This window comes from Rhinoderma darwinii, chromosome 3 (genome assembly GCF_050947455.1).
Source record: "Rhinoderma darwinii isolate aRhiDar2 chromosome 3, aRhiDar2.hap1, whole genome shotgun sequence".
NCBI lineage: Eukaryota > Metazoa > Chordata > Amphibia > Anura > Rhinodermatidae > Rhinoderma > Rhinoderma darwinii.
This window is the reverse complement of record NC_134689.1, coordinates 166061036-166073076: the sequence shown is the minus strand read 5'-3', so window position 1 is coordinate 166073076 and position 12041 is coordinate 166061036. Positions and strand designations below refer to the sequence as shown.

Here is a 12041-nt window from a genome sequence, read left to right as displayed (position 1 = left end):
CTTCTACTGTGCTAAAGCTAGGTGGATGGTATTTATGGATGGGCATTGTTAAATAGTGACACAGAATATCAATTAGATTGAGATTAGGACTTTTACTGGCGCAGTGCAGGACCTTCAGCTTTATTCTCTTGAGCTACCTCAATCTTTGGCTTTGTGAGATCGTTGTCCTGCTGAAGGATGAACTTTAGTTTATTAGCTTGCAGGCTGAAGCTATTTCCCATGCAGCATTTCTCTAGATTAGTATGATAATATAATTATATGTTTTTAGAACTTTTTTTTTGTGTGTTTTTAAGGCCCTTTTTCACCAGCCGATAAGCGGCCGGTGCAGCGAGCGCCGATCAACTAGACATCGTTGATCGGCGCTCCTTTGCTCCTGTCACACTGAGCTATGGATGGGGACGAGCGGTCATTACTCCGATCGCTCGTCCCCGTACGATATTATCATGTCGGCAGCGTGTCTCCCTGTTTACATAGGAAGATGTGCTGCTGACATTGATAATATTTTACTTTTTTAATACGATACGACGCTTGTCTGCCCGATAATTGCCCAGTGTAAAACCCCTTTACTTCAGTAATCTTGTATGAATGCTGGGTATTTCTGCACTAGAGTCCGATTACAAATCTCTGGATAAAAATTTCCAAAAGCTTACAACTCGATTCAACATGATATATTCATTATTACTGTATCTAAAGTCACGCTGAATAGACCAATTCATTCATCTGTTTTATTTCTGCAGAGCCTTGAAGATGACGATGATGATGAATCTGGACAGAAAGAAAGGAAGACCGAAGATGCTGTTACCCAGCTAAATACACTTCAGAATGAATCCTTAAGTATAGACCCAAGCGACCATTTGCAATCGGTGAGAATTATTATTTATCACGGTTTTGTTCAGTCCCGCTCACCAGCCTTTATATTTATGTTCTGATTTTAAAACACTAGGCCATGGCCAGGCGTAGCGCTATTTCTGAAGACCTATCTTTTATCTGTAGGTTTGTGCTTATTTACCATGAGTAACAATCTCTGTCTCAGATAAGTATAATGTATTTGTACTATGCATCTTTTGTGCTAGGCTTCCTTTGGGCTGAAAGCAGATAGACATGTTGATGGTCACTCCAAGTGCAAATACGTGTACAACTTCCGCTCTATAAGTTGCAGCATAATGCCACCCAAAATAAACAATTCCTCTATTGCTGTAGCTGACCCTTGGTTTACCTATGTACTGTAGCTAGTGTACATTTTGATTAGACATTAACCCAATCCCGACATTTGATGTACATAATAGTTATGAGGGGAGGTGTATAGAGTGGGCATTCGGACTGAGCCCGCTCGATATGCCGGGATCGGCAACTGGGATCGGAGATAACACATAGCCCGGCCGTTTAACTTCTTAGATGCCGCAAACCTTAGTGATCACAGCATCGAAACCGTTAGACAAAGGGCTGCCCTCTGTTTTCCCATCGCCCCCCCGCAACGCGAGTACGGGGTGAGGATGGCTGTCATGTAAGCCTGGGGGCCTAATGAGGACCCTAGATTTGCAATCTTGGTCCTCCTATTAAGCCCTGACAAGGCTAGATAGGAGGACACAAAAAAACACAATACGCTGCAATACATAAGTATTGCAGTGCATTGTACCAGCAATCTAACGATCGCATATTCAAGTCCCCTAGTGGGACTAAAAAAACAAAAAAGCTCTTAGTAATATAGCAAAAAATAAACGCATTTCCCCCCTAAAGTAATGTAAAAAACAAACATCGTGGTACCGCCGTGTCTGTAGAAGTCCAAACTATTACAATATAACCTTATCATTTAACCTGCAGGGTGAATGCTAAAAAAGAAGAACGCAAAGATTGCTGTTATTTTGGTCACCTTACCTTACAGAAATCGAATAAAAGGTTATCAAAAAAAGTACGTGCCTCAAAATGGTGCCAGTAAAAACTACAGCTTGCAAAAAAAAAAAAAAAAAAGCTCCATCGACGGAAAAAAATAAAAGTTAGGACTCTCCGTATATGACGACACAAAACAAATAATGTTAGTATTTTTAACAAATTGTTTATATTTTGTAAAAGAAACAAACTATATTCTGTGGGTCGATATGAATTTGGCGATACCAGATCTATAGTTAACCTGTTGTTTTCACCCCTGGGTGAATTCTGTATAAACAAACCCCCACTTCCCAAAAAAAAAAATAGAGGAATTGCTGTTTTTTTCCCCAGTACATTATAAGGTACATTCAATTAAAAACTACAACTTGTCCTTCAAAAAATAAATAAAAAATAGCCCTTCTACAATTGTCGACATAAAAAATGGCTGCAGCCTGAAGGGGGTTACAGATTGACCATGTTAAAGTGCTGATTATGATAATCCATTCATTTTCATTCTAATCATGAAAGTTGCCACAGCCCACTGATTTTTAACATCACTTTAATTGGAAATCCAATTCAACAAACATTTCTTTTGCCAGCTGTGCTTCTACAGGTATTTTGGAAATAGGTAGATGATTTTTATCTACTTCATACTCCAGTTATGTCCTGTGAGCTTATATTTATATGTATGCTTATATTGTACAATAATATCTGTCCCCAATGGGTCTCACAGTCTAGTTATGTTGTTATAGCGGCAAATAATAAATTCTTCACTAAAGAGGACCCGTCACCTCTCCTGACATGTCTGTTATAGTAAATACTTGTATCCCCTATGAAATTAAGATTCTGGATCAACAGTTCCTGTTATTCCTCCTAGAAATTTATGAATAAATTTGACAACTATTTAATATAATTTTATGTTTTTTATTTTGTGGATTATATTGATAGGATTGTTATATGGTTAAAAATGTCATCTGAGCATGGAGCAACTTTTTCATTGAAGACTTTGGTCTCGCTCATACATATAATAAATATTTACCCCCTTGTACATTTCAAGTTTCGCTGTGTAACACCTTTAAGACATGCGTTAAGATCCACCTAGACAAGTTCTGTATAGGACACTACCTTGGCGCCGGTCATGCAGTGAAATCCGAAACGGAGGTTTTGTGTGTAGAAAAGTTATGGCATTTTCTAGCTTTTTACAAGTCTCATTCTTGTGAGATCCCGGGTGGGTGTATAAATGATAACAGAATTGCCTGGTGAGTCTGCTTTGGAATTTGAGATGTGTTTTTAATTGTGAATGAATGGTATGTCAAGAATGTGGAGATGTGATGTAGTACATGCTCTATAGTTAGTAAACTGTAGTCTTATGTGCCGCCTGCCTGCCCAATGCCTTGTGCTTCTTTAATATTGCCGAGAATGTAGAGTAACTAAACCATTTCCAGGCAAACTATCTACATTATTCCCCTTTCCTGTGTATATTATTGAAACATGCAAATAGCTATACATTTCATTCCGGGAGCCCCCATTTATCAGCATATTAGCCGGTTAACCCTTTCTGTGCCGGTTGTGTTTACTGTAATGCAGATCATGTGGCTTTTCAATGTAAACAATGACTTTTTTTCCAGAACTTGTAACCATAATTTCATTACTGCATTCCTTCTGAATTACCCTTATATACAAGAAATTAGGTATTGATACTGATATTATACTTTAAGGGCAAATAACAGACAGATTCTTTCTCTATTACAACTCCCTCGGAATTGGTTACAAATGTTCGATAATGAATCGGATCATACAAACCCTACTGCACCTGCAGAACTGAGCTTTGCTACATTTAAACAATGCAGCGGCACTCAAGTTCATACATGGCCGCCCTCAAAGTGTGTACAATGTATGGGACACCCATACATTGCACAGGGAGGCTTTCCCCGATGCAGCCGTGTCACATATGGGAAATGGCTGCAGCGAGTGAAGCCTCAGATGCAGCAAAAAGCCTCCTGTACATTGTCTTGTACATTGCACATACTGTGAGGGTTGGGGGGCCTCATGAACAGACTTGAGCATTGCTGCAATGTTTAAAAGCAGCAGCATTTAGTTCAGTGGGTGCCAGAGGAAGAGGGGCAATTTTTTAGCAAACAATATATTAAAAAGTCCTCTTATTCTTCAAGAATGAAAGCGCAAAGTAAAAAACAAAACGCAGAAAACCTGTCCGGGACAACCACTTTAAAGGGGTTTTCCCATCCGGGACATTTATGGCATATCCATAGGATATGCCATAAATGTTAGATGTGGGTCCCACCTTTGTGATCCGCACCTATCTCTAGAACGGGGGACCCCTAAACCCTGTTCTACCCCTCTCTGCTCCAGCTGACTCGTGTGATTTCCAACCATGAGGAAGAAAACAGCGAAGCTTGCTGAGTTACGCTGTTTTCGTAAGTCCCATAGAATTGAATGGTAGTTACGGAAACAGCGTAGCTTGCATGCCTCCGTAACTGGCGTTCAATACTATGGGACTTACAGACATTCTTCTTCATGGTCAGAAATCACACGCTTCAGCCGCAACACAAAGCGGTAGAACGGGGGTTAGGGGGCCTCGGTTTTAGAGATAGGTGCGGGTCCAAGAGGTGGGACCCGCATCTATCTGACATTTATGGCATATCCTGTGGATATGCCATAAATGTCCCGAATGGGAAAACCCCTTTAACGTGGTTGTCCCGGACAGGTTTTATGTGTTTTGTTTTTTACTTAGCACTTTCATTCTTGAAGAATAAGAGGACTTTTTAATATATTGTTTGTTAAAAAATTGCCCCTCTCCCTCTGGCGTCCTTTAAGGGTAACACATTACAAGTACAAGTCCACTGAGCTATCACAACAGTCTCAATGTATACAGTAAGTTCCATTATAAAGGAGTGCGTCAGTCATTGGTGGGAGAAGCGGGAGACTGCTCTACTCATGAATACTGTAGACTTGTAAGCCTAATATATCTTTCTAGTGAGATTTAGCACAAGCAACACTTATAGTATGGGTCCCATAAAGAGAACCTGCCTGCTCTCCTGACATGTCTGTTTTATTAAATACGTGGATTCCTCAATAAAATAACAGTTCTGGAGCATCTTTTCTTAGAACTTTGCGTTGAGCTGTGCCAACCATTCCCGTGTTGTGACATCCCCTTTAAGGTATTAAATAACATTTAACTCACAACAAATCGACAAAGCACAGCTGTACTCACAACTAATGCAAGTCAGAAAAATTGTTCAGTCATATGATCCAAACAAGTAGATGTTGCTTAGAGCAAGGATTTAAATTACAGAGTGAGAGATTGTCCACAGTAATGCTAACCCAACAGGATGTGGTGTCCAAGTGCAGTTCATGAAATGTAGAAATACAGGCTCATGTGGAGAGGCACAGCTTAGCTCTCTTGATTTCTCCAGATAGATTAGGGAGAGTAAGCATATTAGACTGAAGACCCTTTCACACGGGCCAGTGATCGGGCAAAAGAGCGTTCATATGAGTAGTAACGATTACTCGTCCCCATACATTACTCATCATAGCGCCTTGTGAAAGGAACAAACAAGCGCCGATCAACGAGCTGTCTCGTTTATAGTTACTCGTTTTTCCCGGCCCATATCGGGCTGTGTAATAGGACCCGGACGTTCAGTCTACTCTGTATATTGGATGCACGCATTTCCTTCCTGTATTGTTTGCATCGACAGTGCAGCAGAGTTTTTGTGTGCTTTGTGGAAGCTGACATGAACGGTAGTCAATTGACACAAAAATGTCAGACTTTTAGGCCATTTACACAATGTCGTCAGTATTTTGCATCAGTGTTTTTAGTCCAAAACCATGAGTGGAACCTACATAGAGAAGAATATAATCAAAAGATTTTTACCACTTCCATGTTATGGACTCACTCCTGGTTTTGGCTTACAAATACGGAAACAAAATGCTGATCAGAATACTGCCATGTGAAAGTGGCCCTTTAGGCCTCATGCACACGAACGTATTTTTGTCCTCCCGTAAATACTGGCGGAAATACGGGTCCTTGGTCACACGTATTCGACCCGTATTGCACCTGTATTTACGGACCCATGCCCGTAAATACGGGTCCGGTGTCACCAGTATTCCACCCGTATTTACGCGCATGTTTTCGCTGCAAAATTACACTGCAGTAAATCGGCAGCCCTTCTCTCTGTCAGTGCAGGATAGAGAGAAGGTTCAGCCCTTTCCGAGGTAAAAGTAAAAGAAATTCATACTTACCCGGCCGTTGCCTTTGTGACGCGTCCCTCTCTTGACATCCACCTCCCTGGATGATGCGGCAGTCCATGTGACCGCTGCAGCCTGTGATTGGCTGCAGCGGTCACATGGGCTGAAAAGTCATTCCAGGAGGCCGGACTGGAGGAAGAAGCAGGGAGTTCTGGGTAAGTATGAACGTCTTTCTTTTTTTACAGGTTGATCCATATTGTGATAGTCACTGTCCAGGGTGCTGAAAGAGTTACTGCCGATCGTTTAACTCTTTCAGCACCCTGGACAGTGACTATTTACTGACGTCGCCTAGCAACGCTCCCGTAATTACGGGTGCACACACGTCACCCGTAATTACGAGAGCCCCCTAGACTTCTATGGGCCTGCCCGTGCCGTAATTACGGCCTGAAATAAGACATGTTCCATGTTTTTCAACGGCAGGGGGCACCTTCCCGTAAGCATACGGGGAGGTACCCATGGCCAATAGAAGTCCATGGGCCCGTAAAAACGTGCCGTAATTACGGCCCGTAATTACGGGTGTCTTTACGTTCGTGTGCATGGGGCCTTAGTCTCCAGAAAGTGATGTACAGTCCCACTCCCCTTAATGTTGTTATCCTGACTTATGCCTCTAGCATTAGAATAGAGCTGTCATTAAATCCAATGCCCACTAATAATTATGAGATGACTCTGCTCATACTATCCCCATCTATACAGCAAAGCTGACAAGTTACATAGTCACATAGTTAGTACGGTTAAAAAAAAGACATATGTCCATCAAGTTCAACCAAGGGATGGAAAAAAGGGAAGGGATGAAACAAAAATTCTATACATTAACATAGGAGCTAATATTTTTTCATTCTAGGAAATTATCTAAGCCTTTTTTAAAGCCATCTACTGTTCCTGCTGTGACCAGCTCCTCCTATTCCTCAGATTCACAGTTCTCACAGTAAAGAAGGCTTTTTGCCTCTGGAGATTAAACCTTTTTTTCTCCAGACGGAGGGAGTGCCCCCTTGTCTTTTGAGGGGATTTTACATGGAACAGGTTTTTTTACTATATTTCTTTTATGAGCCTTTCATATATTTATACAAGTTAATTGTGTCCACCCTTAGTCTTATCTTGTTAAGGCTAAATAGGTTTAATTCTTTTAATTTTTCCTCATAACTTAGGTTCTCCATGCCCCTATTAGTTTAGTTGCTGCTCTTTGTATTTTTTCCAACTAAAAGGGACATCCTTTCTATGAACTGGAGCCCAGAACTGAACTGCATATTCTAGATGAGGCCGCACTAATGCTTTGTAAAGTGGTAATATTATATCCCTGTCCCGCGAGTCCATGCCTCTTTTAATACACGACAATATCTTGCTGGCCTTTGAAGCAGCTGACTGACATTGCATGCTGTTATTTAGTTTATGATTTACAAGTACACCCAGATCCTTCTCAACAAGTGACTCCCCCCAATGTAGCTCCCCCTAGGACATATGATACATGCAGATTATTGGTAACCAGATGCATATCTTTACATTTATCCACATTAAACCTCATTTGCCAAGTGGATCCCCAAACACTGTGTGTCTAAATTGGCTTGTAATTTATGAACATCTTCCATAAACTGAACTATACTACATAGCTAGTCATAATGGAGTCCACTGTATTCATCGATTTTTCTTTAAAAAAAAAATTTATTATATTTTTTTAAATTTATTTATTTTTTTATTGGCCAAATGGCACAAAAATGTTGTGCTGTTTTGCTAGGGCTGGGCGGTTATACCTAAATCAAAATTACGATTAATTGAACATATAACCTCGGTTAGGATTATTGAATGATTATTTAGACCACACACCTTTTTTCATACCATGATCTTTATTTGCATGCTACGCAATTGAATTAATTTTTATCCCCTGAACCTCTTGTATACTATTGTATATAATATACCCCCTGACACTGTCCCCACACAGTATATTGCCCCATAGTGCTCCCTGCACAATATAAGACCCCATAGTGCCCCTACACTGTATAATGCCCCTATAGTGCCTCCCCACACAGAATAATGCCCATATAGTTCCTCCCCACACTGTAGAATGCCCCATAGTGCACCCTATTCGGTATAATGCCTCTATAGTGCCTTCCCACACAGTATAATGCTGCCATAGCTGCCCTCCACACAGAGTATAAAGCCCCCATAACTGCCCCACACAGTATAATTCCCCCAATAGCGGCCCCCCACACAGTCTAATGCCCCTAAAGCTGCCCCCACACAGTCTAATGCCCCTAAAGCTGCCCCCACACAGTATAATGCCCCAACAGTGCCTAATATATATATTTTTTAAAATAAATACTCACCTAACCCCGTTCCCATGACAAGTGGAGGAGATCCCTCTACTCTTTCGGTCTGTGTGGCTCGTCGCAGACAGGCGTCATGACGTCTCTGCCTCGCGCCTCTGTGCTCACGGCCGGCATTACATAGTTAATGGTGGAGCAGGGAGCTGAGGACGCAGGTACAGTTCAAACCGTTTTCTTTGATTAATTGTGCAGCCCTATATTTTGGCTAATGGTATTACGGACCTGCAGCTTTATTATGCTTCCCTTATATAGGGCAGCATATTGAGCGGACAGATCAGCTTTATATAATGTCATTTTCTTTTCACTACAATGCGATCTCTTACAGAAGCTAGCACAATGCTTTAAGTGCAGTATTGTTATATCGATTTTTGAAGCAAATGTAACATATATAATACTTCATGGCCTGCTAATTCCTTACCTGGTTTAAAAGTGCAACAAATACAACTTTCTGCCTCCCTGCGTCATTTTCTGTTTTTTTCAACGGACTCTTAAAGATATGTGATAAGTGCAGAGAGAGACAGATTGTTCTTGTGCTTTTCTTAACCTTTTGTATTCACTTGAACTCCCAAGAATGAAGAAATATTGTTTAGAAACTGACACGGATGTAAACAGTCTATTGCAGACTCTGTAAAGGCATTCTGATTATATTTTGGTGGTTATTTTGGGAGTATGAAAGAATTTTAATTTCTACCGATGTGTAAATTGTATTCAAAATAACCACTTTATACTGTAAATTCTTTCCAGAACTAGGACACGGCGTCTTTCTGTTTTAAAAATAAAAAGCTTTTTGTAGCTCAGTTATGACAAGCTCGTAGCATTGCGTCATTAAAGCATGAGATGAAGAATGCAAAGACGGTACATGGTCCATCTTTAGGGCTTAAAATACAGCCAATAGAAGGGGATGAGAGCCTAAGGAGCTTACCATTTAGTAGAACCCTGTGACCTCGTCGATCAATAGAGTTATGGGGGACAACCACTGAGGTCCCTGACATTTATGCAACTTCTGATATGATAGGTACACTTTAAGTGTTTAGTAGTAATCCGTAAACTGTTTAACATATACAAAGCACATGTAGCGCATTGAAAAGATCCATTGAATAACATATAGATCGCGACAAAGGATTTAAAAACAAAACTAGCTATTTATTTTAGACTGTATGACACATACCCAGATCACTGGATCCTAAATCCAATATACAGACAAATATGCCAGACTGATGCATTATTTTAAAGTGTCTGGTATTATGGAATAGGGTTATTTTATATGCAATGAACTTAGGATCAGGTTAGAAAATTGTGTTTAGAGAAATCCACCATTTATCCCATTGCTTTTTAGTGACCAGTTCCCATGCAGTGAGACCCTGTCGTAGGACAGGGAAAGCTGTCGGCACTCAGTATCTTTGCCATATTCATCCATGCAACGTGTGTCAATACAATGCATCCTGCATAGAAAATGAATACTGGTGCCCCCGTATTAATAAATATGCCCCATAGTACCACTTTGACCCATATTTCTGTAGTTTAGCCATGCAAATACAGTGCAGGACTTATTCACAGAAAATTAATGGTTGTAAAATGTTAGAATTATTTTCTTTTGTGATGCTTCTTGGAAGATCTAAAAATATTTTTCTCAATTTTCTTTGTCCGTTTGATTATGCTGACTGTGAAATAATATGCTGAAGTTTTTCCTGTGTAAAATGACGTGTAGCTACAGCTATATTAGAGTAGAGGTTGTTGTTTTAGTTTTCTCCTATATAATGCCGTACAGTAAGTTACTTAGGTAATATAACTCAATAGGTTCAATAGCCCCAGATTTCACATTGTATTTGGCACATGTGGAATATCACAAACTGAGCTCTTCTGTTTATTTAGATAACCTACTTAAAAGAAGTTCAATTGTTTTCAATGCATTGTATTAGCATACAGACCATTAATGCTACAGAAGCCTAACAAAATAACAAACCCATGATACAGTAGGGACAAGGGCACTGAGAAACTATGGACCTTCTGTTTGGCAGGTCACGGTGCAGATTGACTCCGCTAACCAAGAAGCACATGGACCTTCTGTTTGGCAGGTCACTGTTCAGATTGACTCCGCTAACCAAAAAGCACATGGACCTTCTGTTTGGCAGGTCACGGTGCAGATTGACTCCGCTAACCAATAAGCACACTGAAATACATGTATCCAAAGGTGTACAACGGAAAAATCTCACAGATATATCAGAAGAACCCAAATTCTGAAAACACTTCTTAAATAAATGGGAGCGGCTATGTACATATTGTACATGTTAGGCCCTGTTTTTTTTAGTGGAAAAAATTATATTCTGTAAAATGGCATCCGTTATGAACCCTCATGACCCTTTTTATGACGTATTTTTTTAAACAAATGCCTGTGAGGGATGCCATATAGTGGCATCTGCCTCTCATAAGCTACCGTGTGATATTGGTAAACATCACACGGTATACACACGCATATACACATAAAGTGGTGGGTGCAAACCATTCAAGGCTCAAAATATGAGAAAAAAGGTTGCAGCACTCCAGCACTCAGTTCCAACATGACTTGAAAAAAGTTCCATGGTGGAACTGAAATGTCACTTGGCTTTAAACATGGGCAAATAAAACCATAGAATTCTTAATGGACCTTTCTGGAGTGTATAGTTTTTTCTCGTACACTATATTATATTATACAGTGAAGGGAATAAGTATTTGATCCCTTGCTGATTTTGTAAGTTTGCCCACTGTCAAAGACATGAACAGTCTAGAATTTTTAGGCTAGGTTAATTTTACCAGTGAGAGAGAGATTATATTAAAAAAAAAAAAAGAAAATCACATAGTCAAAATTATATTTATTTGCATTGTGCACAGAGAAATAAGTATTTGATCCCCTACCAACCATTAAGAGTTCAGCCTCCTCCAGACCAGTTACACGCTCCAAATCAACTTGGTGCCTGCATTAAAGACAGCTGTCTTAAATGGTCACCTGTATAAAAGACTCCTGTCCACAGACTCAATTAATCAGTCTGACTCTAACCTCTACAACATGGGCAAGACCAAAGAGCTTTCTAAGGATGTCAGGGACAAGATCATAGACCTGCACAAGGCTGGAATGGGCTACAAAACCATAAGTAAGACGCTGGGTGAGAAGGAGACAACTGTTGGTGCAATAGTAAGAAAATGGAAGACATACAAAATGACTGTCAATCGACATCGATCTGGGGCTCCATGCAAAATCTCACCTCGTGGGGTATCCTTGATCCTGAGGAAGGTGAGAGCTCAGCCGAAAACTACATGGGGGAACTTGTTAATGATCTCAAGGCAGCTGGGACCACAGTCACCAAGAAAAACAATGGTAACACATTACGACGTAATGGATTAAAATCCTGCAGTGCCCGCAAGGTCCCCCTGCTCAAGAAGGCACATGTACAGGCCCGTCTGAAGTTTGCAAATGAACATCTGGATGATTCTGAGAGGGCTTGGGAGAAGGTGCTGTGGTCAGATGAGATTAAAATTGAGCTCTTTGGCATTAACTCAACTCGCTGTGTTTGGAGGAAGAGAAATGCTGCCTATGACCCAAAGAACACCGTCCCC

The 12041-nt window shown here is 40.5% G+C and overlaps 1 protein-coding gene across 2 annotated transcripts in view; it reads left to right on the top strand.

The window, feature by feature from the left end:
• The window catches only part of PAWR (pro-apoptotic WT1 regulator), a 95082-nt gene that overhangs the window by 65652 nt on the left and 17389 nt on the right, over window positions 1–12041 (top strand). For both annotated transcript variants that reach the window (XM_075855022.1, XM_075855021.1), the window contains exon 3: window positions 738–863. In XM_075855022.1, coding sequence (XP_075711137.1) covers window positions 738–863 — 126 coding nt within the window. The remainder of the gene's footprint in view (window positions 1–737; window positions 864–12041) is intronic.